We start from the raw sequence: 25,544 nt of genomic DNA on the forward strand, positions 1-25,544 counted from the left end.
TTACATGGACATTGTATAATATAAATAATAGTTTTAGATTACAGTTGACAAAATACTTAAAATTAAAAGTCATCAGTTGAGTTATGAAATGTATGTTTTAAACAAAAAAGCACATACTCTACAGATTGAAGATATTGACTATGTTTTGATCCAGTACTGAAGTACTGATTTATGTAATTTTAAAAACAAATATCTTCTGTGGCCATTACTAGACAACCATAATACTGTAGCTAGCCTTCACCTTGATTTTTGTACGGATAAGGTAGGGATGGGAGCAGGGCTATTTCCAGGGCTATTTGGCCTTTGAAGGAAGACACCTTAAGACCAAGGCCTGCAGCCACCCATACTCAGGTGCTCACTATTGCTTAACTGTAGCCATCCAGAGTATCGTAGTAGTTAGAGACTAGGATCTGGAGACTAGGTTCAATCCCCACTCTTTTATGGCATCTTGCTGAGTGACCATGGCCAGTCACACACTCGTAGCCTAACCTTCTCAAAGGCTTGTTGCAAAGATAAAACGGAAGAGAATGATGTGAGCTGCTTTGGGTTGCAGTTGTAGCAAAGTATGGGGTATGTTATTATTGTCAGCCATTCAGTCGTGTCCAACTCTTGGCGATCCCATGGTACAGCTGTCTCCACAATCCCACACCACCTCCCTCAGCTGGGCAATGTTCTGGCCAGTGTCCATTCCATTCGTGTCCAACCACCATGCTCTTTGTAAGCCTGGTTTCCATTTTCCACTGACCTATCCTAGCATAATAGCTTTATCCATTGAGTTGGATCGCATGATAGAGAAGTATGGTGTATAAATGCAGTAAATAAATAATTATTATAGCTGCAGATGCAGCGGCAGGTAAAATATAGGGTGTTTGGTGACGTGAGAATGAGAGAAAGAAGCTGAAAAAGGTGAGGATATAGGGGTTGCCAGGAAAAGAGAAATAAGGGGGGTTAAGGTGCCCTTCAGCGTCTTTGTGGGTTCCCCACCATGCAGGTGGGCCCAGACCATTAGTCAGGACACATGTGACCTGGCCAGGCTTTTCCCAGGGAGAGACTAGTATGGTTAAAGAAGGAGAGAATACTTGAATGCAGCTGCTCAGGTAAAGATAGGTTGGCTAGTGGTTGTGAAGGAATGAAATTAGCAAGAAACAGAGAGGCTAAGGATGTTTTCAAGGAAAGGAAAGAGGAAGGATTGGGGAAGGAGAAAATGAGATGCCCCTCACAAGTCTTGGCAGGTCCCTCACTGATCTTATTCTGTTTCTTGTTCTCAGGACCTCTTGAGATGCAGGGTTCTGACATCGGGGATTTTTGAAACAAGATTTCAAGTAGATAAAGTAAACTTTCAGTAAGTACACTATTAATAATCTACATATCATTTTGTAATCACTGGTAATGCAGACAACAAAATATTTACTTCTAAATTAACGCTTATTGTTTGGTAAATAGTTCTGTTAAATGGTCCTTAATCTTTCACACTTCAGTGGAAATATTTTCATGACTTCATATGAAGAAGCTAAGGAGAAAAAGTATGTTACAACACCTAATCCAAATGTCACACTCATGTCCAGGTTTTGAGATTCAACATTCTCTTCCCACTTAACTAACACAGTTCATAAAAATGGAATTTTAATCAGCATGTAGGGCAGTGGTCCCCAACCTTTTTATCACCGGGGACTGGTCAACGCCTGACAATTTTACTGAGGCCCGGGGGGGGGGGGTAGTATTTTGCCGAGGGATGTCACCAGCCCCTGAGCCCCTGCTCCACTTGCTTTCCCACCGGCGCCCCTGACTTCCCGCCAACCACTGGGGAGTGCTGCCAGCAGCAGCTGCACAGTGCCACACCAAGGGGGAGCCCCAGCCATGGCGGCCATTGGAGAGCATCAAAGGTGAGCTGGCAGCAGAGTGGCAGGGCAGCCCCTGAGGCAGCATCCAGGGAGGAGGAGGAGAAGCTGCGGTCCGGTACCAACTGATCCACGGACCGGTCCCGGTCCCCGGACCGGGGGTGGGAACCACTGATGTAGGGTATTAGCTTGTAGGGTAATCTGGCTGCAACAGTTTTGTTCCCAATAAACTATTTTAAAACTTCCATCCTCTTGGGAGGGGAGCTATACTCAGGAATATTCTACTACAGCCTAGAGGTAGACCACAGCCTAGACTGGATCATCCTTCCATCCTGGCCATGGGGTGGAGACCATATTGGTTGCCTTGATGGATGATCTCTGGCACCAACTAGATAGAGGTGGAATCCTGGACCTTGTCTCAGTGGGTTTACCTGGCCCACTTTCTTTAACTTCTCCACCTAATTGGGCTGGTATACATATGTGTAAATTTGCACACACTCCAGCCAGAAGTTTTGCATAATTGAGCTCTTTTCCCCCGTTCCCACTTGTCCAACTGCCTGTTAATACTGCAGGAACACAGCTCCAAAGAACTGGACTTTTTATGTTTTGCAGCCAGTATAGGAATGTGTAAATATTTGCGGAGAGCCCAAAGGGAATGTCTCTTTTTCTTTCTTGCAATATTTACTTCCATTTTATTTGGAACTGCAGAAGAAGTACAACATAGCATGAAAAGTGTGACTTTGTTTATACATACTAAAAGATACCCTCTTTTTTCAACAGCATGTTTGATGTCGGTGGTCAGAGAGATGAAAGAAGAAAATGGATCCAATGTTTTAATGGTGAGTGCTATTTTCACATTTCATGTTCATTCTGAGAGTGATTTTCTTATTCAAGTGTCTAGATAACTGAAGTTTTACATTTAGCTGAGTAAACTACAGAACGCTTTTTAATAAGACCAACCAAAATAATACAGTGCACAATTTTTAAGGTTTATAGACCTCTTTATCAGGCTGCACGTTAAAGAAGGGAGGGGAGAGAAGCCCTCTTATCTCCATCCTGGATAGAATACTCAACCATCTTCAGCATGGCTAGTATCAAGTTGCAACCTTGGCCTTCTCAGAATAAGCAGCACATATGAATAAGAAGCATTTATTCTCAGAATTAAAAGCCATTATGAAAATAAACAGTTATTGAGCAAATATCTATAATAATATAATAATATTTTAGCCTACCCTTTCAGTTGTTTGCAAAAATATCATATACATCATATAAATTAAAAGCATTATTCATCTAAAATATTACATATCTGAATGCCCCCAACTAATCACCTAGGCGCGGTGGGGGGTAGCATCAGAAGTTAATCTCTCAGCAGTGCGACCAGCCATGATTGGTGGTTGTTATTGTAGGCCCTGATCTAAAACCTGGTGAAGTAGCTCCATTTTACAGGCCCTGCAGAACCAATTAAGGTCCCACGGGCCCTGATCTCCTTCAGGAGCACATTCTGTCAGGCTGGGGCCAGGGCCAAAAAGGCCCTGGGTGAGGCCAGTCTCACCTCCTTTGGGCTGGGGATTCTGAGCAGGTGCTGTTCCACAGATCTTAGTGCTCTTGGAGGAATAGAAGGGAGAAGACCATCCCACAGGTACACCAGTCCCAGACCATTGGTGCTATACTGGTCCATTAAAAAGCTGAGAGCAGAAAGAAAATGTGGTACATACAGTTAATAATACTGGAGAATAATTTTAGTTGAGGCACCAAGTACAAAGTCAACAGAAGCCAAACTTGAGGCAATATTACCTAGTTAGTTTTCTCATGTTCTTTTTCCTCCATTTGAATAAAATTCAAGTATTTTCAAAATAGGCAAAGGACACCGGCATTTACATTGGTTTATAGTAACAAACAAAAACAAAAGTCAATTAGTACCTACATTTATTAAGCTTAAGAAAGCTTTACAATATTTTTATATAGCCTAGACTGTGTTTGTAGTTACCAACATAAAACCTGTTTTGTTAGCCATCATCATCCTTACTTGTGTCCAGAAAAATAAGCCTTCCTGATGTATTATTATTATTATTATTCTGTCTGTTGCACATTCTTCCTTAGATGTCACAGCTATTATCTTTGTCGTGGCCTGTAGCAGCTATAACATGGTCATAAGGGAAGACAATAACACAAACAGACTACGAGAGTCTTTGGACCTTTTCAAAAGTATCTGGAACAACAGGTAAAAAAAAACAGCAGACCTATATTCATAGAACCAGCCTGGTGTAGTAGTTAGTGTCCAACTAGGATTTGGGAGACAGGGTTCTAATCCCTACTCTGCTATGGAAGCTTGCTGGGTGACCTTGCCCTAGTCACACACTTTCAGCCTAAACCACTTCTTAGGATTGTTGTAGGGATAAAATGCTAGGGAGAAGCACAATTCAAGCCACTTTGTCACCCATTGGGGACAAATATATGAAATAAACAAATAAATAAAATATTAACATGGTAAAGACAATAAAATAGCCTTTAGCACAGTGGTTCTCAACTTTGGGGTCATGACCCCATTTGGGGTCGCGGCCCCTTCCCCGAGGTCGCCAGGTTGCCCTCTGTGGCTGGTGGCATGTGGAGGCGCCGGAGAAATGGTAATGGCTGCCTCCACGCCACCTCGATTGTTGTATGTGCGCATGTGCACACACACACTGCTGCCACCGCCAAAGTTGGGGTCATGGCGAAGAAAAGGTTGAGAACCACTGCTTTAGTATTTTGGTAAATTACATTCAGTTGCTCCAAACATTGTCTAACGTATGGATGTGGTTTTGGTACTGAATTCTATAAAAGAGCTTATGTGAATTTTTGATAAGATTGATCGAAGATGGCTGTATCAGCAGTCATAAACCGAAACAGCTTTAGAGCCAATATTAGTATCTAATAGTCATCATGGCCCATGGATGTTTAAATCTGGAGATTGAGACCATGGGCAGGCAATACTGATCTTTCTACAAACCAGAGAAATGCCTGAGGTTTGCAGAAAAATCTGAAATGTAAAAAAAAGAAACATGGGGACCCTCTACCCAGATAAGAAGAGCACCTGTTGCTGTAAGTAACAGATGTCCTCAGTGGCAATTGCTAGGCAGCCATAACCGTATTTAAGTTTTGGTTTCTGACAATAACAGGCAGGGGGGTGAGGAGGAGTGTTTTCTCCCAGAGCTGTTTGGGTTTTTGAGGGAGGACTCTGTGGGGCCATGTTCGATAGCAGCCAGTAGGCAACTTGCTATAATGCCACTTACATGACTCACCCAAGCCTGGTTGTTGGTTATTGTTCAACAGCAGCCCATCACCCCCCATGCACATGCAGACACACAAAAGCCAGTGCTATGTAGTGATTAGAGCCAGGTTTGAATCCCCACTCTATTGTGAAAGCTCATTGGGTGTCTATTAGTAAATTAGAATCATGGAATCATAGAGTTGGAAGGGGCCATGCAGGCCATCTAGTCCAACCCCCTGCTCAACGCAGGATCAGCCCAAAGCATCCTAAAGCATCCAAGAAAAGTGTGTATCCAACCTTTGCTTGAAGACTGCCAGTGAGGGGGAGCTCACCACCTCCTTAGGCAGCCTATTCCACTGCTGAACTACTCTGACTGTGAAAAATTACATATTCTCAGCCTAACCTACTGCACAGGGTTGTTGTGAGGACAGAATGGAGGACAGTGATGTAAACTACTTTGAGTCTCCATTGTGTAGAAAAGCAGGACACAAATTAAGTAAATAAATAATATATCTGCAGGTGGGTGACAGATAAAGGTTGGTTGGTTAGTGGCAGGGAAAGAGAAAATGAAGTAGGAAAGGATGAGGATATGTGGCTGGGATGGGCAGAGGAAATAATGTGGAGAGGGGTGCAGGGGAAAGTGAGTCACTTCCCATGAGTCCTTTCAGGTTCCCCACTTTATAACTGGGCCAGTTTTCCTGAGGACTCACAGTGAGAGTGAAGGAGGGAAAGCTGAAGACAGGAGGGCAAATGGGATATCCTGAGACTTTCAAGGAAGCGAAAGAGAAAATACTGGAAGAAGGGGAAATGAGATGCTCCTTGCAAGTCTGTGTGGGTCTCTCAGTGGTATCTTTGATTATGCAGTTCTGAAGATTTTGTTTTGATTCCGTAAGTCAATTATTTCATTTTTATGAAATGATACTGAAATTTTGTTTGTCTTTGCAGGTGGTTACGGACAATATCCATTATTTTGTTTTTGAATAAACAAGACATGCTGGCCGAAAAGGTCTTGGCGGGGAAGTCTAAAATTGAAGATTATTTTCCAGAATTTGTACGTTACACTGTACCTGAAGATGGTGAGATTTTTAACCATAGCATGGTTCAAATAGCCAACATTTTGCACATGTATCTGCTCAAAGCTGAAATTCATTTTTGATCTATTCTTAAGATCAGTAATGAAAATTTGCAGCCAAAGAAGTGAGTGGCTAGTTCAAATCAGTTTCCATTCCTTACCATCGATTCTCGGCCATTGTGGTGTCTTAAGGAATTGCCAGCTCAGTTTGCAAATGTGCTCTTTCTGTGGGTTCCTTCTTTTCACTGTGCCTTTTATTTAAAGAAAAGGTAAAATTGATACACGTGGTATCTTCTACCACAGAGGTTATCTAAAATATATATCTTCATCAACCTTAAGTTAATATTACAAATCTCCTAACATTGACTTTATATGCTTATGATAGAAATATTTCTATGCAAAAACTTTTGAAAAATCATAGTAAATAAGTTGTGGCAGGACTTAGGCTATGAGATTCCAGTTAGCTCGGAAATATTACTACTTAATTATATTTCCTAAGATATACCAAGTGCTGATTGTAATGTATTAACAGCAGTTAGAATTGTTTTTCCCAGATATTGGGGGGAAAGGAACTTTCCCAATATATTAATCTAGGTTTTATAAAAATTACTAGCAGAAAATCCCATTGGATCTCTGAATACAACAGGCAGGTCACACTCCGCCCAACCACAGGTCTTTTAAGGGTGGGGGGAGGCACTGCCCCCCACAAAAGACTCACCAAGGCCTGCAGATGCCTTGGCAGGCCTATTCGGGGCAGGAAGGAGGTGCTGACAGGCAGTCCGCTTCTCCTCCCACTGCCCTAGCAGCTCTACCAAGGCGTGGCAAGGCTGTGGCTGGAGCTGTGCGGAGTGGCTGGAGCGCTGGCAGAGACTCCCTCCCCCCCACCGGCACACAGTCCCAGGCCCTCTGCCCTCCCTCTCAGCTCCTGCTTACTGGGCTGGAACATCTTCCAAACGGAAGAAGTTGGAAGGGGGGCAACCAGGGACAGGACATCCTTCCTGATTGGCCATTCATTGGATGGATGGCCAATCAGGCATGGAGCAGCCAGGAGGGCTGACCTGATTGGTGGTTGGGCGGTGAGTCCCAGCTCTTCCCAGCACCCCTTACCAGCTTTATTCATGGTTATAGATTACAGATTAAGCTACTTTAAATGCTGACATTACTTTATAACATACGAAAAAAATGATACACTTCAGGAACCCTTTATTAAGCAAATGGAAGAACCAAATTATGTAGTCAAATAAATGACATATCCTCAGTAATATGGTGTATTCTCCAAAGATGTTAATAAACTTATGGATTTTCTTTGCATCTAAATTTTAAGATCTCTGCATACACATATCTTTTCTGTTTAAAAAAAACACCAGAAGGAATGCCAGCTTATAATGCTGAAGTGACAATAAAAACTACAGCTAACCAACTTCCCCCTAGGTCTACTAGCCCAGTGACACGCTGGCTCCTTCACTGACAATCTACGTCTTCTCACCCTTCTGCCATGAACTCTGCTGTCTGTAACCCAAGTCTTTATTGGGTCCTTCTTTCTTCAGTTCCCTGAGCTAGAACAAAAGGTGCTCCTATTCCCTTCTGCTTGTATAGAAGATGTTTTTCCATTGTAGCTATTGCCTACCTGTGCTGCTTTCCAAGGGTCCCCCAACCCTTAGGAGCAGCTTTTGGGGTGATAAAGGGGGCTGCTGAAGACAAGAGGGGGGGGAGATCAGTGCTATGAACAAAGCTTTCAGTTATTTGGATTGAACCCCATGTCTCCTCCTTGAGGTCCTGCTTTTCAGATTACTTGTTGGTCTCTTTAAAATACTTAGTCACCTGACCAGAGCTCTTCAGATCCAACAGGGAACAATCCCTCTGGGTAAGAACCCTCCAGCAAAGCCTTGCCTGGAGTACTAAGGCCCTGAGAATTGTATGGCCCCTTTCAGCTTTTTTCTGTCCAAATGGATATTAATACAGCCAGACTAGAAAAGGCAGGGCTATATTAGCACCTGGCAGTAATATGTGTACTTGGCTTCAGCAGAGGCCAGAGCCAAGAGAGGGTAAATCCGCAGGGAGGGAGGAAGAAGCCACCAACACCTGACAGGATTGGTGATGTTAGCAGGACCTGCCACTTCAGCAGCAGTAGCCCCGGTGAGAAGAGCTCCCCAGCCTCCTCCCCATTTGCAACATTCAGTACCGCAGTAATGAGTCCCTCCTTTCTCTCAAATACTGAACATATAAGGGGGTGGGGTATACTCACGGCCAACCTCTGATTTAGTCCCCTTTTGCCTTAATGCCCATAAGAACCAGCATGGTATATATGTTCAGAGTGGCAGACTCTGTCCTGGAGAGCTGGGTTTGGTACCCCTTTCTTCTACGTGAAGCCAGCCAGGTGACCTTGAATTAGTCACAGTTGTTTTAGAGCTCTCTCAGCCCAACTTACCCCACAGGGTGTCTATATTGGAGAGAGGAAGGGAAGGCAATTGTAAGCTGCTTTGAGAATCATTTGGGTAGTGAAAAAGCAGGGTATAAAATCCAACTCTTCTTCACGTTTCTCTTTCTCAGTCTAACTTCATCAGTTTCTTTGCTTCTAGGCCTTTAGCTTTGCTAATTCTCATGACCTCCTCCCAGTTCTCCATCATCTTGTGTGTGAAATTTTGACAAATTTCCTTTCCCCTACAGAAGCTGGACTGCAAGTGAAAATTCCATGCAGCCACACCAGCTACCCTGAGAGCAAATTTTATACGTCTCTTCTTAAATACTGAAGTGTTGCAACAATATCTGACTCACCTAAGTGTTGCCATGTGAAATAATCACCACATGACAAAATAATTATCAGGACATTGTGATCCATGCATATTACAAGAGCATTTTAAAACTGATATGCCTGAAAACCCTGTTGTAAAGTATATTGTTGTTCTAGAAGCTCTAGATAAGGAATATGTCAATGCATTTAGCTAGTTCTATCTGAGTAAAGGCCTCGCATTCCAGGAATATCATCCATGAGTTTTCCATAGATGGAAGCTAGTAAGTAGTCTTGGTCTGTCCCCCCAACTCTTTGGTCTAGTCATGCTCTCCTTTTCTTAGTAATAGTCTGTTCTTATTTATTTCACATTCATAACAGCAACACCAGATGCAGGAGAAGATCCCAAAGTTACAAGAGCAAAGTTTTTTATCCGGGATGAATTTTTAGTAAGTAACTTTTAAAACATTTTGGGGAACTGTATTCATTGTTATTTTCATTAAGATTAGTTGATAACATTAAATATTACAGACAAAAGTGGCAGCAACTTGAAGAGCAGCAACTGAAATTAACTATTCTTGTCCCTAACTTGTGAAAATCAGGAAAAGCCTACCAAATCACTTGCCCACCTATGTCACAAAATTCTGTAAGTCTTCTATTTGGTGCTTCTTTCCATTTTAAGCCAGACTGACTTTGACATCTGGCCCATCTATGTGGCAGCTGGCTGATGGGTAGTAAGTATTACTTACATTACTATTTATTATTATTTACAAAATGTATGCCCTGCCTTTTGGGCCCCATCAGGGCCGCTAAGGCAGCTAAAATAGATGTAAGAGGCATCTCACCATCGGTTTAGTTCTGTGTTTTGTTTCTCTCATCTTGCAGAGTTGGTCTTCTACTTCTCAAAGCTGAGTTCACGTGTTTTCATAACTAGCCCCTAGAACTTGTAGTTTGTACTTCTTGAATATTCTTGAGCTTATGTGAGTTTTTGTTTCACAGAGAATAAGCACTGCCACTGGAGATGGAAAGCATTACTGCTACCCACATTTTACATGTGCAGTGGACACAGAAAACATACGCAGAGTGTTCAACGATTGTAGAGACATCATTCAGAGAATGCATCTTCGCCAGTATGAACTATTGTAACTGAGACTACCATAGAGCCTGTGGTTTTAAGCAGCTTCTCTTTCTTTCTAAACTTCCTAACAAAAAATGGAGGAAGTTGCTGTCTAGATACGTCTGCAGCCTCGGTTTGTTTACTTCAGTTAGCCTTTTGGCTGATTTGCAGCATCTCCCCCCCCCCCCCACACCGTGTTTATACCCTTACAGGCAATATATGTGCTTAATTTTGATATACCACTACTTTGTCATTCCACTATGCCATTTGGCTACCTCTGTTTCCTTGGGTCTGGTTGCATTTGGGGTGGGGGGTTCTTTTAATTAATTGGACACAGCCTGCTCATTTCCCCCCCCCCCCCAGCAGGTTTGCTTGTTCATGCTGGTAATTGCTAGGTGGGTGATACCAGGACTTACCTATAATGTGCGCGGGTCCCTTTTTCACTGCAACACTGAAGAGTACTTGATGGATTGGGGGGGGGGAATAATGCACTTTGTATCAGGTTATGAAATAATGTTGAGGATGTATACATGCATGATGTAGCAGCACCACACTATTTATAACACTCAGTTTTAACACAACTGAGCTGCAGGTCCACTGATCCAGGGACCTCTTCTAAGCCATTATTGGCACAGGAGATAGAATAGAAAATGAGGCACCAGAAAGACGAGTTTGGAGTAAGAGTCTCCACGCACCTCAGGCATTTGAATTTAGAGCTACTCTTTCAGCCTACTGCATCTAGGCAGAAAATCTACCACCTTCATTTATGTTGTTTGTTCTGTCTAAAAATGATCCGACTAGCTTAGATAATTTTTGGACAACAGTCTTCTCCCTATATATAATATATATATACATATATATATATATATATACATATTATTTTTGTTTTACTGCTGGTTTATTATATTGTACAGACTGTAAAGTGTAATATTATTTTGTACAATTTTATTGAAGAAAAATACTTGTAGAAGATCTTTGTGCCTTGATTATGGCTGTACCTGTAAATTGAGCTAAGATGTAAGTACGTTTTTGATTGCGCTGTACAGCTTGATGTCAACTTTACCTGCAGCTGTGGCTGGAGGTAAAAAACTTCTCTGTAGAGTTTAGGGGTTTTTTCCGGTTTATATTTTAAAAAATGCTCTTTAGTATAAAAAATTATAAATTATGCAAATTTTAGTCATTACCTTTCCAAGTAAGTTATCGCCACCAGATGTTGCAGCAACATGCCTTTCTCTCAGTCTCAGCTTTAAAACACTGAAATTGATTCAAGTGTCCAATTTGCAACCTGGTGTTGTTCTCCTGGGAATCAAGGGTTTTGTTTTTACTTTTAGAAAAGTCTGTTGGGTAATTCTTTGGTCATTCAGAGATCTTTCACAGTTGCAGAGGCAGATTGTGAATATATGGCAGCACCATCAGATAAAAGGCTCTTGTGTCTTTGTTGCAACAGCTGTTTCATTCTGCTAGCAAATTGCAAGAAAGAAGAAAAGCTGTAACCCTCATGTCTGGCCTAAGAGTTGCAAGATGACGTTTTTATTTCTCTTAATAAAGAGACCTTAGAAAATGATTTATTTTACATATATAGAACACAATGTGTGAATATTTCTCAAACTTGAATAATTTATGCAAATGACATTCACATAAGTTGTGGTACAGTACAATATAAAAGCAAGAATTGCTGTAGCAATAAGGCATGTCCTCCTCTAAATATAACATTGCTTTATATTTTATACATAGGTGTTATGTCAGAGTACATACTTTCCCGTGTCCAAGATAAACCTGTACAAAAGTTTAAAATTTATAGTTGCAATAACAGATTTAGAAGCATTAGCCTGCATAACTTTGGAGGTGATTTAATCGCTTAGATTATATTCATCGTTTAAATTTAAAGACAAATGATTCCTGGAAATATTTCAACACAACCTGAACAAACATTTAGAAGAATAGCATGTTTCTAATTTACATAATCCCGATCTTTTCCTTTCCTGAAAATTGGACAGACACGTTGTGATTGTAAATCTAAAGAAGAATTAGTAATCTTTCTAGGTAGTGAATTTTTAAAAATCTCTAAGCATTTTAGTCCCACTCTAAAACTGCTCGTTGGTCATATTCAGTGATTTTTTATTAGGATAACCATGCATGCGCCCAGAACATTTGAAATAAATTCTTATTTTGAAGGGTCGGAGATACCACTGTTACAGAAATGAGTATGTTTCTATACTTCCTCCTGAAGTCACAGAAAAAATGTGAACTATTGCCTGCTAAAAGTGGGGAAATGTAATTCAAAGCAGTCATGGGGGGAAGCTCTGCTTAAATGCCATTTACTCCCCTCCCAAACTCAGAAACTTAGGATGTAGATGTCAGCAATGGTTGTACGAAATTGCATTGGTGCACCCATAACTTAAGCATGTGGGACTCATCCAAAACTCAGCCTCAAGACTGAGTTGGGCACTAAAAGTTGTGGCCAAAGTTTGCCCTCTTAACAGCCTGTGCGCCATTTGGAAATGCCATTGATTTCCATGGGACTTCCTTTTGCATCAGAATGTTTAGAATCAGAGCAGACATGCTTGGGATCTCTTCATAACCAATTGTTTAGAGTCCTATCTACAGGGTGCTCTCATTATGTATAAACTCTACATGAACCATACTGGGGTAGAAGAACAGCTGCTAACATCCTATTTGGAGGAAGATGTTTAGACAGATGTTTAGACATAAGTCAGTGGGATGTGCACAGACTACATACAGCTATTGAGAATAGCTCAAAAGGCTTGTCCTCACTTTTCTGCTTGGTTTGCCATTGGTCTGCAAACCACCTAGCCAGGGGTTCTGAATGATTGTCGAGTAGACAGCACACAAATACCATCTAAAACACTACTTCACATCAAATATAAGCAAAGTGACGCATCTGAGGCCAGTAAGTTACTTCTCTCAAACAAGAGCCTTTTGTTTGTAACATCTTACTGTAAAATAACTCTACATCTTGTATTGCTGACATCAAGGAAAAGAAGTACCACATTAGATGGTCACGCAGCAATAACACTTTAGAATTGTTTCCAGTTAGAAAGACTAAGCCTCTAGCAGCATCGGATGCTCTAGTACAGACACAAGAGGAGGCTTGTAGACTTATAGTGTACAGTTACAAACTTTTAATATACATGTTTGATACAAAAAAAAAAACTTTAGCAAGGAAAAAATGACTTATTTGATTGTAGAATACAATATTTTTGTACAGCATGAAGCATTCAGTTAATTTAATCCTGTAGGGGAGGGGGGGAAGTCATATCAGCTGTATAGGACTTTCTGTGTGTCCAGGCAACCCTGCCTTTGGGGCTAGCAATTCAAGTGCGCATTTGCTGGCATGAATGTAGTCTGATGGACTGTTCTTTAGCTTTGGTGTGTCAGTGACCGATTACAAACGTCCAGCTCTTCATACTGCTTTATGCTTCGTGATTAAATGCTGAACAAATGGGGAAGGGAAGACATGGAGAGACTGACGGTGAGCTAGTATGAGGAGCACGAACACGGCTCCTGCGGCACAGTAGATAGCAACAACTGTGTTCTCCAGGGGAAGGAAGCACTTGGAGAGGGAGAAGTCTGTCGAGGTCATGCTGCCCTGAGAAAGAAAAAAAACACCATTTACTCATGGATGGGGCCAAAAGGTTGGCAAGTTGGAATTGGGCTTTTTGATTATTTTTTTGCCTTAATGGCAAGATAGGCCAGTTCCCAGCTCAGCACCTGGGCTTTCAACTGTCTAGCAGATAAAATTCTCATTTGCTTTCAAACTGTTTGTGTTAAGCTATTCTACTGTTAAGCACTGAACTGCTCTGGCCAATTTTGTGCCATCTGAAAGCACTTGAGTCCTCACTATGAATGCAGTAGAAAAAGCTATTTGGCTGGGCAGTTTCTGCAAAATAATGTGGATGGACTGCCCCAAGCCACATAACGGCTACTGGCCACAATCCAGCATACACTAAGGGGTCATCGTTGAAATCAACGGGCTTCACATACTGTGTTACATAGGGAAGATCCAGCAACTGAAAGAGCTGGACAGGAGAACTTCATGTAACACAGCAAGGGGCACATCCATACTTCAGAGTGCAGGAAGTTGAACATTCTGAAGTAAGTGGATGCTTTGGTAAGCAGCCACTCTGAACAGAAGGAAAAGAATCCAGGTTTTACAAGCAGAACTGTTTAGTATCATGTTAACTTGTTTAGATGTGAAAGAACTATTCATAGGAACTAAGAAACAGATGTGTAACTGCTTTGCCTTTTCCCATGCACAGAAGGCTGAAAAAGTAAACGTAGCTTAGGACTTGGTTTTTGAAAATAGAATTAAAGTGTACTACAACTGGATAACTGTTTGTGCTCCAGGTTAATCTACTGAAAGTTGTAATCTAGTATACCCAAAGTAAAAAAAAGAAGAAGAAAGAAACCTGTATCACAATTATTAGGTTCATCTGAACAGAACTTTGCTGCCCTATGAGATAGTTTGCACTTTTGAATGATGAAAGAGCCATGCAGAAAGATGTGGTCTTGTGAATAAATCAGCCAAGCAAAAACAAGTCTTAATACTGTTTGTTGCAGACTACTGATGATTGTTGCAGTCAAATTGTTTACACAGCACCCTCTTTATAGAAACGTACTAAATATTGGCTTGTATTTAGAAATGGATGTAAAACCTAGGAAAAAAATACTTTGCACTATACAAGCTGGAATGCTCCCCAGGTATGTGCTTCATAAAGTGGGTGCTTTGTATTCCAAGTTAAGTGTACTTTTGGAGGGGATGGGGAGGAGCTGTTTTGTTTTGCTTTTCTACAGGTAGCATCAGTCTGAGAAAATAGCTGATTGCTATGTTGATTTATATTATGAAAAATTATCTGACAAAATAAAAGCAATTTAAATTTACCATTATGAAACTAGGATTGTTTCTGTTCCTCCAGCTGAATGACGGAACACTGATTTCTGGAATTCTCCCATCATGCAACACTTCACAGGCACTATGGGTGTGACCACTCAGAATCAGCCGGGGCTGAAACCACCATAACAACTGCATGAAGGAAGAGATAATGGGACTTACTTGAATTACCTGTTGCTGATTTTTACAAACATTAACACATGGCTTGGTATTTTTACTTGAACTTTTGGGCCAAATATCTTAATGTGTCCCCATTTAATACAGGGAATGCGCACAGGGCAGGGAATCATACCCATTCCCAAGCATATAGCTACTTGGGGCTTTTTATGGACATAAATATCTTAAATAACCACCACAGCCACATACCACAAGTATGTCAACTCTCTCCTGGACATATGAGACAAAGACTATATAGACCAATTCCCAGTATGACTACCCACCATGGACCCAGCAGGTAACATGTACTCACATGTTCCATAAAGTCATCATCACCTGTGTACTCATTCCCTTTCCCTGATTCTTCTCAGTCCATGGAGCACATATCACAGGGATGAGTCATGCTGTCAATTATTCACTTAATTACTTGGTGCATTTGGAAAGCATGTAGACTGTTTCCCCAGTGTGTGCACGCACAGGGTTAACAAATCCAAGCTAGTAATCCTGCCCCCCTCCGCACCACCATCCAGGTGAAATCAAAATGTCAGATGCAATCGAAAATCCAGACTTGCCTTGCATAAGATGCCACTGAGACTGTACCCATCTATGAGATCAGAACAATGAGAGCCTGCTAGCATTCCATCTATCAAGGATCACTTGTAGGATTGTGCACAGCAGCGTCCAAATCAGCCATTACAGACCGATGCAGCCAGCACCGCGCTGCAGGGGGGGGAGGTACTTGTGCTGGTGCATAACTCGGCACGTGTTATGCACCGGCGCCCATGCCTCCCCTCCCCCTACCATGAGGCAGCGCTGGCTGCATTGGTCTGGAATGGCTGATTTGGACGACGACGCACACAACCCTAATTACTTGTACATCTAAATTAGAATATGGACAGCAGGAATGGATGTCAAGTTCCATTAAAAGCAAAAGTGATGGAGTTAGCATACCTTTTGGGCAGCTTCTACAGAAAGCACATCATACTTCTCAGTGAAAGGTTCATTCCTTTTATCCAGAGGAGCAGCGTCTTCTCCTGTACACTGAGAGTCACTTATTCTATAAAGAGGATAATGCTGAAGGATTCAGAGTAAAAACCAGGGCATTAATTTATTAACAAATTGTTCAGTGATTCTTATATATGATGATAAATAAAGCTGAAACACAATATGATCTCAAACACACCTGCAATAGTATTGGGGGTGAAGGTGGAAGTTTGTCCACACCGCTGCACTTCTTTTGGTACCGACTTTGTTCCTGTCAACAACAACCACCAGCAAGTGGAATTTTGTACATACCTTAAATCAGTGGTCCCCAATCCCCGCTCCGGGGATCGGTACCGGTCCGTTGATCAGTCGGTACCAGGCCGTGGCTCCTCCTACTTCTCCTCCCCAGCTGCTGCCTTGGGGGCTGCCCTGCCTCTCTACCGCCAACTCACCTTTGGTGCTCTCCGGTGGCTGCCGTGGCTGGGGCTACCCCTCAGCGTGGCACTGCACAGCTTCTGCTGTCAGTGCCCCCAATGGGTGGTGGGAAGTCAGGGGCGTCGGCGGGAAAGCGGAGCAAGGTCTCTGGCAGCGGCAGCGTCGCTCGGCAAAAGACTACCCCCCCGGGCCTCAGTAAAACTGTCAAGCGTTGACCAGTCCCCGGTGATAAAAAGGTTGGGGACCACTGCCTTAAATCACTTTACAGGGGAAGAAATGGAAGAAATTTCACCATCGTTTTTCAATCAGAAAAATTGTTTATAATACTGCCATTCGTCTAGAGCAGTGGTTCTCAACCTGGGGGTCAGGACCCCTTTGAGGGTTGAATGACCCTTTCACAGGGGTCACAGCAGGGCGAGCAGCTTGGCGGGGGGGGAGGGCACCACCACTGTTGCTGCTTCCCCTGCAGGTGCCCGCGCTTTGCCACCAGCCGCCCCGGCAGTGCCCCCGGGAAAAATAATATACAATCATAAACAATGGCTCTTCACACCAATGGTCAGTTTCAGTTTAATTTCTGTGAAAGAACACTTGCATAATGTTAGGGTTGTGGGTCACCACATGAGGAACTGTATTAAAGGGTCGCAGCATTAGGAAGGTTGAGAACCACTTCTAGAGAATAACAGAAGACAGCAGCTGGGGATACACAATTCCATCCCTGCAGATGCCTCTACCAAACACAGGGAGCTTTGGCTTGGGGCAGACCATGCATCTATTCAGAGACCTGCCTGCAGGAAATGGCTGATCATGCAAAACCACATGAGATAGAATGATAACACACACCCATAAGTGCAAGAAAAGGGGGGAGGGATGCAAACTGGGCGTGGGGGAGCCTTTTCAAGTACACTATTTGCACATCCACAACAAAGGCTTGCCCATTTGTTTTAATAAAGAAATCAGCTTCCCGCATTAAAAGAGCTGCTTGATTCCACAAGTGTGAAGAGACATGCTTAAGGGGTACGGACTGAAGCAACTCAACTTCAGAGATAAGCAAACAAGCAACATTCACATGAAAAGGCACAAACTGGAGCTGCTGGCAGAGCTGCTGGATGATGTGCTCCTCACCTGCAGTGAGCAGTTCAGTCTATGAGAGATCTTTGCAAGCTTTGCCTCTGCTGTCCTGCAGATTTTGCATCTGTCACCTTCCATTGCAACGCTGTTCACCAGGACAAAACTGAGAGTAGTGGGGGGGGGGGGGGAATCACAGATTACGTTTTACAGCCAAAATATTTATGGTATGGGTACACTGCTTTCATCAGATTCAAAACAAGCCAGAAGTGCTGGATCCAATTCAGGCTCCTTGATGCTCTCGCGTATCCTAACTTCAGCATTGTATTTTGTGAAACCAGTCCAATAAACAACCATCTTCTTGCATATATCTATAAACAGGAACTGGTAACCTTGGGTCCAATCTGTGCCCTTTTGCCTCTCAGTCCCTTGCAACAATGTGGCCCCAAGACCTTACCTCCCTGGATTGTATTTGCCCAGTATAGAGTTCCTCAGAAATAAGGAAGGATAAGCCACATCAAGTGGGAGTCATCCCTGAGTGAACTCCATATGAAAAGAATACCAAATTCATTCACCTTTTGAAAAGCAGCTTCCCCCATGGAGTTTCTCCAAACAGGCAACACTCAATCATTGTTTATCTGGTGTGTGCATGTACTTGCCTATTCTTTAATATGGTTTGCAGTCAACAAAACTGAGTCCTCTCAATAAAATATCAGTTTATCTCATGCACACAACACAAAGGAATGTAGTGTATTTTCATTTATGTAAATTTGCACGGGTTAAAGCACTGTGGAGCTTTAAAATGCTGTTATTCAAGAAAAAACTACAGAACATAGTAAAGTGCACACAACGCCTCTAGTAGAGTTCATACAAAGAATCCTTGTAACCACAGCCTACTTGTTTATAAATACAAGTGTGGAGGAAACAGCGCAACCAGCTTAAGCATCAGAGAATACAGAGAACATTTCCAGCTTATCCTGCTAAGCCTTAAATATAAGAGATATGGTGGCAATTTTAATAGGGTATTTGTTGCGGTTCCTCAGAACAACATATCCAAACATTAGCACTGAGGATGCAAAAGGCTGCATGTTTGCAGTTTCAACTGTGGGAAATGACCTAGGAGGAAATAGTTAAACCCTAACTTAGTTCTGCAGATCAAAAATGAGGGACCACAGTGAGCTGCTCTTTATAAAGAAACAATTCTTGAGACCTGTGAACATGGAACTCCCAACATCCTTCCTAGCTTTATTCTTCATCTCACTGTATCCCCTAGCTTTATTATTCATCCCACTGTATTTAGTTCAACTTATCCCCACATAAATTAGCTCAGGCTTGACTCAAACCTGACTCTCAATGCTTGAGAACTTACACAAGCGTTAAAATGAAGCGTGCTAACACTGATCATTGTTCTCTCTTCATTTCAAAGTCTGCAACAAAGTGCAGCCATCAACATGTGGCTGCCATTGCGACGAATGGAGGAGCCTGGCAAATAAAGAACTGGGCAGACTCCTGCACATGCGTGCATGCGCACAGTCATGCTCTTGCCAATTCCCGCAAGAGAAAGGGGTCAGCAACAAGCAGCAGACTTAAAAGGAGGCCAGCATACCCACACGGCCTCCTTTGCCATTGCTGTTCCTGCTGGCCGGCTTCTTCCCTCCCTCCCTGTTTCTGGAGCCTTTATCGGTTGTTCATTTTTTTGTCTTCGTACGTCACATCTGGCAGTTTGTATGGGGGCGCGGATCTTTAGTTGGATGCAACCTGTTCCTGTGGAGCAGGTTGTTGCCTATTGGTGGGAGCTTCCTTAAGAAGCTGCACATGGGATCGGGGGGGGGGGGCACTTCCCGTCTGGAGAGTCACCTGCATCACATGGCGGGGTAGTTGGGAGAGCTCCAATAGAGGTTGATGCCGGTGTGGGTTTCCTGTGCTTATCTTCCCAGTAGCCAGCAGGCCTGACGGTTAGGGGAAGCTTGACTGGCTGGTTTCTCGGACCTCACAGGCGGGCCTGCTGATGGGTTTCCCTCCCTGTGGGACTGCTGTCTACTGGCAGCAGTAGGGGAGGTGCAGTCAGGATCTGCTCCCCTCCTCTTTGGTGTGCCTTTGCTCATGTTTATTAAATTAAAGCTGTGACCAGTTTATGCCAAAAAGATGACCCTGTGTGTTGATATTCTTTGTGCGGCAAGGACTGCCCTCCTGCCTCACTATTACAAGTATCGGCTAATATTAGGTTAGAAGTAGTTCTTACCTTGGTAAAAGGCTCGTCTTAAAAACCTGCAAGGATAGGTTTACACTTAAAGAAATCTATTGATTATTAATTGTTTCCATTCATCATAACTCCTTGGCAACATCAGGATACAAAGTATGAATAAATATTTTAATTAAAAAAAAATCACACTTACTTTATCCCTTTCCGAGTTACCACCTTTTCTGAAGTGAAGTTGAAAACTTGTGAAAAGCGTTTTAACTTGAATTCGGTCATTCTGTGTATAAAAATAAAGAGTATGTTGCATTTTACACAGAATTCAGTCTAAGCAGGTCTACTTAAATACTGGGCAGATTATTTAAATGGCAGCTTAGCATACTATTTTCCTCAGTAACTTTAGTGAAACATTTCACTGTCATAGGTCAGATGTGATGAATGAAATACCCAGGCTTTTGTGCTTTTAACCATCTCTTTCTTGGGAACTTTCAGACACATGGATTGGACTCAAAAGAACTGGAACTGAAGCTCTGCCGATGGAATGGATCACATCTGTTTCATCCTCTAAAACTCTCTGTGCCATCAGAAAAACTGCTCCCGAGGATCAGGAGATTCCCAGGAACAAGGCAAGATATAGTTTAACTCTAAGGTCTACAAAAATCGGAATCACATTCTTTGTGCAAGCTGAAATGCCTTCCACTGACAGGAGGCCACCTTTCGATCCAACCTTTGGTTCTTTTTTTTTATTCTCCCCCCCCCCCAAATGCAAACAAAAGAGGCTATGACTTTGGTACTACAAACAGCCAACGACTCATGTTTAAGGGGCTACAAATACAAATACTTTGGCAGGTAATCATAGGAATTCAAACAGTGACATATTTTCCACAGCTGAGGCAGTGAAACCATCTGATGAAACAGGAAGCTTCACCCCAGATGCACCCTTGGATGCACACCAAGAGATGGACCAGGGTTTCAATGCTAGGGGAATACAGCTCTAATTCCCCTCACTTAATCAAACCTGAATTACTATACAGTTCCATGTCATCCACACATTCTCTATGTGAGACAGATGGCAAAGATGATGAAAAGATGATGTTTGCAAAGATATTACTTTGAAGCACAGTATCTAGGGAAAACTTCCCCAGGCCTTCAATGTTCTGTAAAAGAGCAGGGAAAGGACAGAACTCACAGCTGGTATAATGTTCAGTTTTTCAGAGCAATCCTCTCCCATACAGAAAAAGGCTTCACACTTTATACTGAAGGTTCTATCTTACAATCAACAGTAGGCTTAGATTAGTACAGAGGGCAGTAATTATTCTCATTCTGACAAATCCCAGCATGGTGCTATATTCTGTTTTACCAAATACTCACTCATAATGAAAGCCAATGTCATGGTTGCCAACAATTACAATTAGCTCCGTGTGGGCTGGATGCCTAAACATCTTTTTAAAGCGTTGTACATCATCTGCCCAAGCCTGCAAGAAAATATATAAATCTTCAGTTGCTCAATAATGGTCTTTAAAAGGCTGTTCACATCATTGCCAGATAATGTGGTTTCAGAGTCATAGAGTTGGAAAGAATCTCCAAGGTTATCTAGTCCAACCTTCTACAGAATGCAGGAAACTCATAACTATCTGCCCACTCACAGTGGTCCCAATTTCACACCCAGACAATACCCCCCACCAACAAAAATCAGAAGCGTTGGCCGTTCTGGCCTCGAAGAAATTTGCCTTCTGACCCGAAAGTGATGATCAGCATTTCCCTGGGCATGCAAGAAAGGGAAGCAAGAACCAAGCACCAACACAATCCCTTCTGCCCCACTCACAATCTACCTAAATTCACAGAATCAGCATTTCGGTCAGATGGCTATCTAGCCTCTAATTAAATACTTCCAAAGAAGGAGAACCCACCATCTCCCAAGGAAGCCTGTTCCACTGAGGAACTGCTCTGTCAGGAACTTCTTCCGGATGTTAACTGAAAATTCTTTTAAATTAATTTCAACCCACTGTTTGTCCCAAACTTCTGCTAACTACAATCAACCCATGCCATAACCTGGTTTAAAACCAGCTACCTATTCAGTATTAATATTTCAACAAAGTTACGGGGTAGGTTCCAGAATGCAGGCACTCTGACTTGCTGTGATAGATGCCCACAGCAACATTTTAAGCTAAGAAACTGCAAAGACAAAGAATAATGAAAAAAAAAAACACTTTCATGTTTTCCAAAATATATTTTTCAAAAGACAATATCTTATTTTTCAAATGCAGCACCATATTTTAAGAAATGATTAATTAGCAATTTTCTACTTGGGCCATTAACTGATCCGACATCAAAAGTGACAAAAAATTGTGTAAGCAAAGGATCACTGCTTAATTTCTAAGTCAACATGAACAGATGGTTTTCAGCAACTTTGTGCTACTGGATGTTGCATGACTGGTTCCATCTGTGCCCAGATTACACTACTCAGCATATCCTCGTTCAACCAACTTTCTCTTGAGCATCAGTCTAGATCTAAACACACAAAAGATTCCCCCACACTACCTAGTCAAATACCAGGACACATGGCAAGTATGGCACAATGATTTCAAAGAAGTTTTATTTAACCAGATTATGTTGAAAGCCAGGGGTAGTCAACCTGCGGTCATCCAGATGTTCATGGACTACAATCTCCACGAACCCCTGTCAGCAAAGGCTGGCAGGGGCTCATGGTAATTGTAGTCCATGAACATCTGGAGGACCACAGATTGACTACCCCTGTCGTAAGCTACTGATTAGTAAACATGGTTACAAAAAGAAGACCACATCAAAGAAACTTGTTCATTCCCTGACCCTGTGTTTTGTGTACAACTAATTTTTTAAAAAACCCTATTTTTGTCAAGAATATTTCATCGCTGCACACAATACTGACCTCAGAAGAGCTCCACTTTCCTTCATCAAAGATATCACCTAGAATAAAAACAATTTCTGGCTGCAGCAGCCACAGGGCAGTTTGGAATGCTCTTTCCATTTGCCACTCTCTAAGAGAAGAGAAAGACGACCTTCCAATTAATATCACAAAGTTTGTCCAGGCCTTTGCTAGAAGGAAAGAGACATGCAGATACACAAAGAACCAACCTTCCTCCTTGATAAAGTTAGGGAATAGTTAGGTGTTTGCCTTTCTTCAGCAAATGTCATTGGGTACAATGCAATCTAGCTTTACCCCACCCCAAAAAAAACCATCAGTAATAAGCAGACAACAGGAAAACTACCAAGAGTGCTCCTCAGAAATTCCCAGTTGTCACCCTTTAATTTTTTCTGCTGGATTAGGTTGCCTCTGGAAAGTTGTGCCAGCCAAAGCTTGCAATCAAGGGTCCAGGCTACTCAAGCAGACCATACCATTGCTGAGGGTAGATGCCATTTCTGAATGTACACCCATTGCAAGTTTCCTGCAAGTAAGGGGGTAAACCATATCAAAACAAGTTTCTAGCTAGGCTTAGTTGTGGTTCCTCTAGTTCCTATTTATAGGGGATTTGCTTTTACACTGGGGCAGTACGTGAAAATTAATGCCCTATCTGCCGTCTTTAGTGTTATGCACTCCACTCTACCACTTCAATACTCTTAGCACCTCACTCCCTCATCACTCCCTCATCACTCCCTCATCACATGCGTAACTCGGGAATGAACACGCCAATGCCTGGATCTGACTTTAAAAGGGCACCTAAAGTAAGGTTTTGGTTGCACAACTCTTGTAAAATAATGAGTTGAGGGCAAACAAATTTTTGAATTTGGGGGCAGCTGACCAATAGCATGTGCCCACTGCAGCAAAAAATATATATCAATCCCTTGCAAAATGTTATTTACTGTTAGTTCTTACCTCCTTAGCTTGTCCAACCAATGTCCTTGGATCTTACCAAGCAAATGAGTATCTGCCAAAAACATAGCCTTCAAGACAAACCTTGAAGTCTGTTCACTGTCCTCTGGAGTCTGAGTTTTCACTTGTGGCCAGTGACACTGAATTATAACTATGTAATAAATTACAAATTCACAGAAGACAATCACTGGAAGAGTCAAACATAACAGTTTCATTGCAAGGGAGCATCTCTTCATCAAAAAGAGCTTTCTCACAATACTGAAGCGCAGAAACGCCATATCCTTTCTCCCAGTAGATGGCACCACAATCCACTCATTCAGGCTGCTAAGTCTGTCCCTTCACTTCAACCAGAAACCCTGCAAGAGAGACAGAGTATCAAACTGTGCAGCACCTGTGCTAAATATTTGTTTATATAGTGAGATACCACAATTCATCCATAAATAATAAAATCCCTTCAAAAGCTCTGTAGTAATATATGGAAACAAAGAGAAGGCAGAGAATTTCATTTACCAGGAATAGAGATCATAAAAAAGAACTGTATATACAAGCTCTATTTAGATACCAGATATATTACAAATCAATACAAATACAAGGTATTATGTGATAAGTAGCCTTATATGTATAGCATGTTCATGCTAAATTTGGCCACTCAGAACTCTCTTTGCCTTGTCAAAAGAATTGCATCGAGGTAGTAGCCCTGTTAATCTGTTATCTGTTATAGCGAATATAACAGAAGCTCAGGGGTCTCCTAAAGCTGAACATTTATTTCAAGAGTATTTCATGAGTATTACAGTTCACTTCCTCAGATATGGGAGGCAACGAGCTGTGACTTCTGAAAGCTCACCGTTAAAAAAATGTTATTAGTCTTTCAAGTGCAGGAAAAGGGGCGGCGAATCTCCCCACAATCAGAAGCATCAAGGACGCCAGAGTGGCACCAAGCCCTTCTCCGGAAGCAAAGCCATGCAAATACCCAACCAGTTCTCCGCTTCGCTGCAGTGCAGAAACACGGTCTCGGTGCATTAGAACCTTCGCACTTGAAAAGAGTTATGAACTAAGCGGCGGCGGCGGCGGCGGCGGCGGCGGGGGGGTGGGCTTAGGCAAGTCACCCCGTCTCCGCTACCCGCCCCCGCCGGTCTTCCGCAAAACAAACCAGGCACGGTCCCGCAGCACCCTGGCAAGTTAGAGATCCTCTTGGCGCCCACCACTCCATCAGAGGCAGCTCAGAAAAGCCGGCGTGGTTTCCTTTTGAGTGGCCGGGGGGAGACGGGCATTTTCGGTTTCAAGAGCGTCGTGAGGCCGATCCAGGACAAGGGCATCAAGCGCTGGCCCCGAGGGAGAGCCGCCAGGCTGCGCGCCCGAACTCCCCGCCCCCGCAGCAGCCTGAGGGGCCCCTCCGGGCGATCCCGGGAAGGGGGCGGGGGAGGCGCGGGGGAGGCGCGGGGGGGGCGGGCGGCCGGAAGCGCGCAGGGGTCCTGTGTCTCCTTGCGCCGCAGCCTCCGAGCGAGGCGCTCAGGTGAGGGGGAACAAGCCACCACCACCCTCCCGTCCCCGTCCCGGCCGCGTGACTCACCCGGGAAGGCAGGCAGGAGCTCTGCAGGGGGCGGCGCCACGCAAGGGCCTCCCCGCCACAAACAACGCCTCTCGGGCCTACACGCGCCCCTGCACGGCTGCAGCGCCCCACTTCTGAGCCCCCCCCCCTCCCCCCAAGCACCCCGACGCTGGCTCGGCAGCCAGGCAGGCGAGCCTGGCCTCTTCTGCTCGGTGCGCCCCTCGTGGGACCGGAGAAGTTGCCCTCGCGTCGGCTTCCCTTGGCTGTCCCTCTCGGGGAGCGCTCTGCTCGTCCACGGCGACCGGCGGCGAAGGGCGAGGAGGCCCCCGGACAGCCTCCGCCAGTGCTGCGAGGGACCCGCTGGCTCTTTCAGCCCCGAAGGAAGCGCCGCCAG

At 43.3% G+C, this 25,544-nt stretch overlaps 2 protein-coding genes across 5 annotated transcripts in view; one reads left to right on the forward strand and one right to left on the reverse strand.

Annotated features, from left to right (window-relative positions):
* GNAL (G protein subunit alpha L) overlaps window positions 1-14,904 on the forward strand; it is a 156,367-nt gene extending 141,463 nt beyond the window's left edge. For all 3 annotated transcript variants that reach the window (XM_077352788.1, XM_077352789.1, XM_077352790.1), the window contains exons 7-12: window positions 1,269-1,342; window positions 2,619-2,677; window positions 3,939-4,059; window positions 6,031-6,161; window positions 9,267-9,334; window positions 9,885-14,904. In XM_077352788.1, coding sequence (XP_077208903.1) covers window positions 1,269-1,342; window positions 2,619-2,677; window positions 3,939-4,059; window positions 6,031-6,161; window positions 9,267-9,334; window positions 9,885-10,031 — 600 coding nt within the window. In that variant the 3' untranslated portion in view covers window positions 10,032-14,904. The remainder of the gene's footprint in view (window positions 1-1,268; window positions 1,343-2,618; window positions 2,678-3,938; window positions 4,060-6,030; window positions 6,162-9,266; window positions 9,335-9,884) is intronic.
* MPPE1 (metallophosphoesterase 1) lies at window positions 13,131-25,277 on the reverse strand. 2 transcript variants are annotated; one of them, XM_077352792.1, is made up of 10 exons: window positions 25,172-25,277; window positions 23,605-23,957; window positions 22,660-22,768; window positions 21,123-21,226; window positions 19,951-20,031; window positions 17,612-17,720; window positions 16,254-16,325; window positions 16,022-16,144; window positions 14,906-15,046; window positions 13,131-13,612 (listed from the first exon to the last, which is right to left on the reverse strand). In XM_077352792.1, exons 2-10 carry the CDS (start codon window positions 23,877-23,879, stop codon window positions 13,427-13,429), a joined length of 1,200 nt encoding a protein of 399 aa, XP_077208907.1. In that variant the 5' UTR covers window positions 23,880-23,957; window positions 25,172-25,277; the 3' UTR covers window positions 13,131-13,426. The 2 variants fall into 2 exon arrangements, with proteins under 2 accessions (XP_077208907.1, XP_077208906.1); XM_077352791.1 differs by lacking the exon at window positions 25,172-25,277 and adding an exon at window positions 24,446-25,161.
* Between the last annotated feature and the right edge of the window lie 267 nt (window positions 25,278-25,544).

This window comes from Paroedura picta, chromosome 9 (genome assembly GCF_049243985.1).
Source record: "Paroedura picta isolate Pp20150507F chromosome 9, Ppicta_v3.0, whole genome shotgun sequence".
Taxonomy (NCBI): Eukaryota; Metazoa; Chordata; class Lepidosauria; order Squamata; family Gekkonidae; genus Paroedura; species Paroedura picta.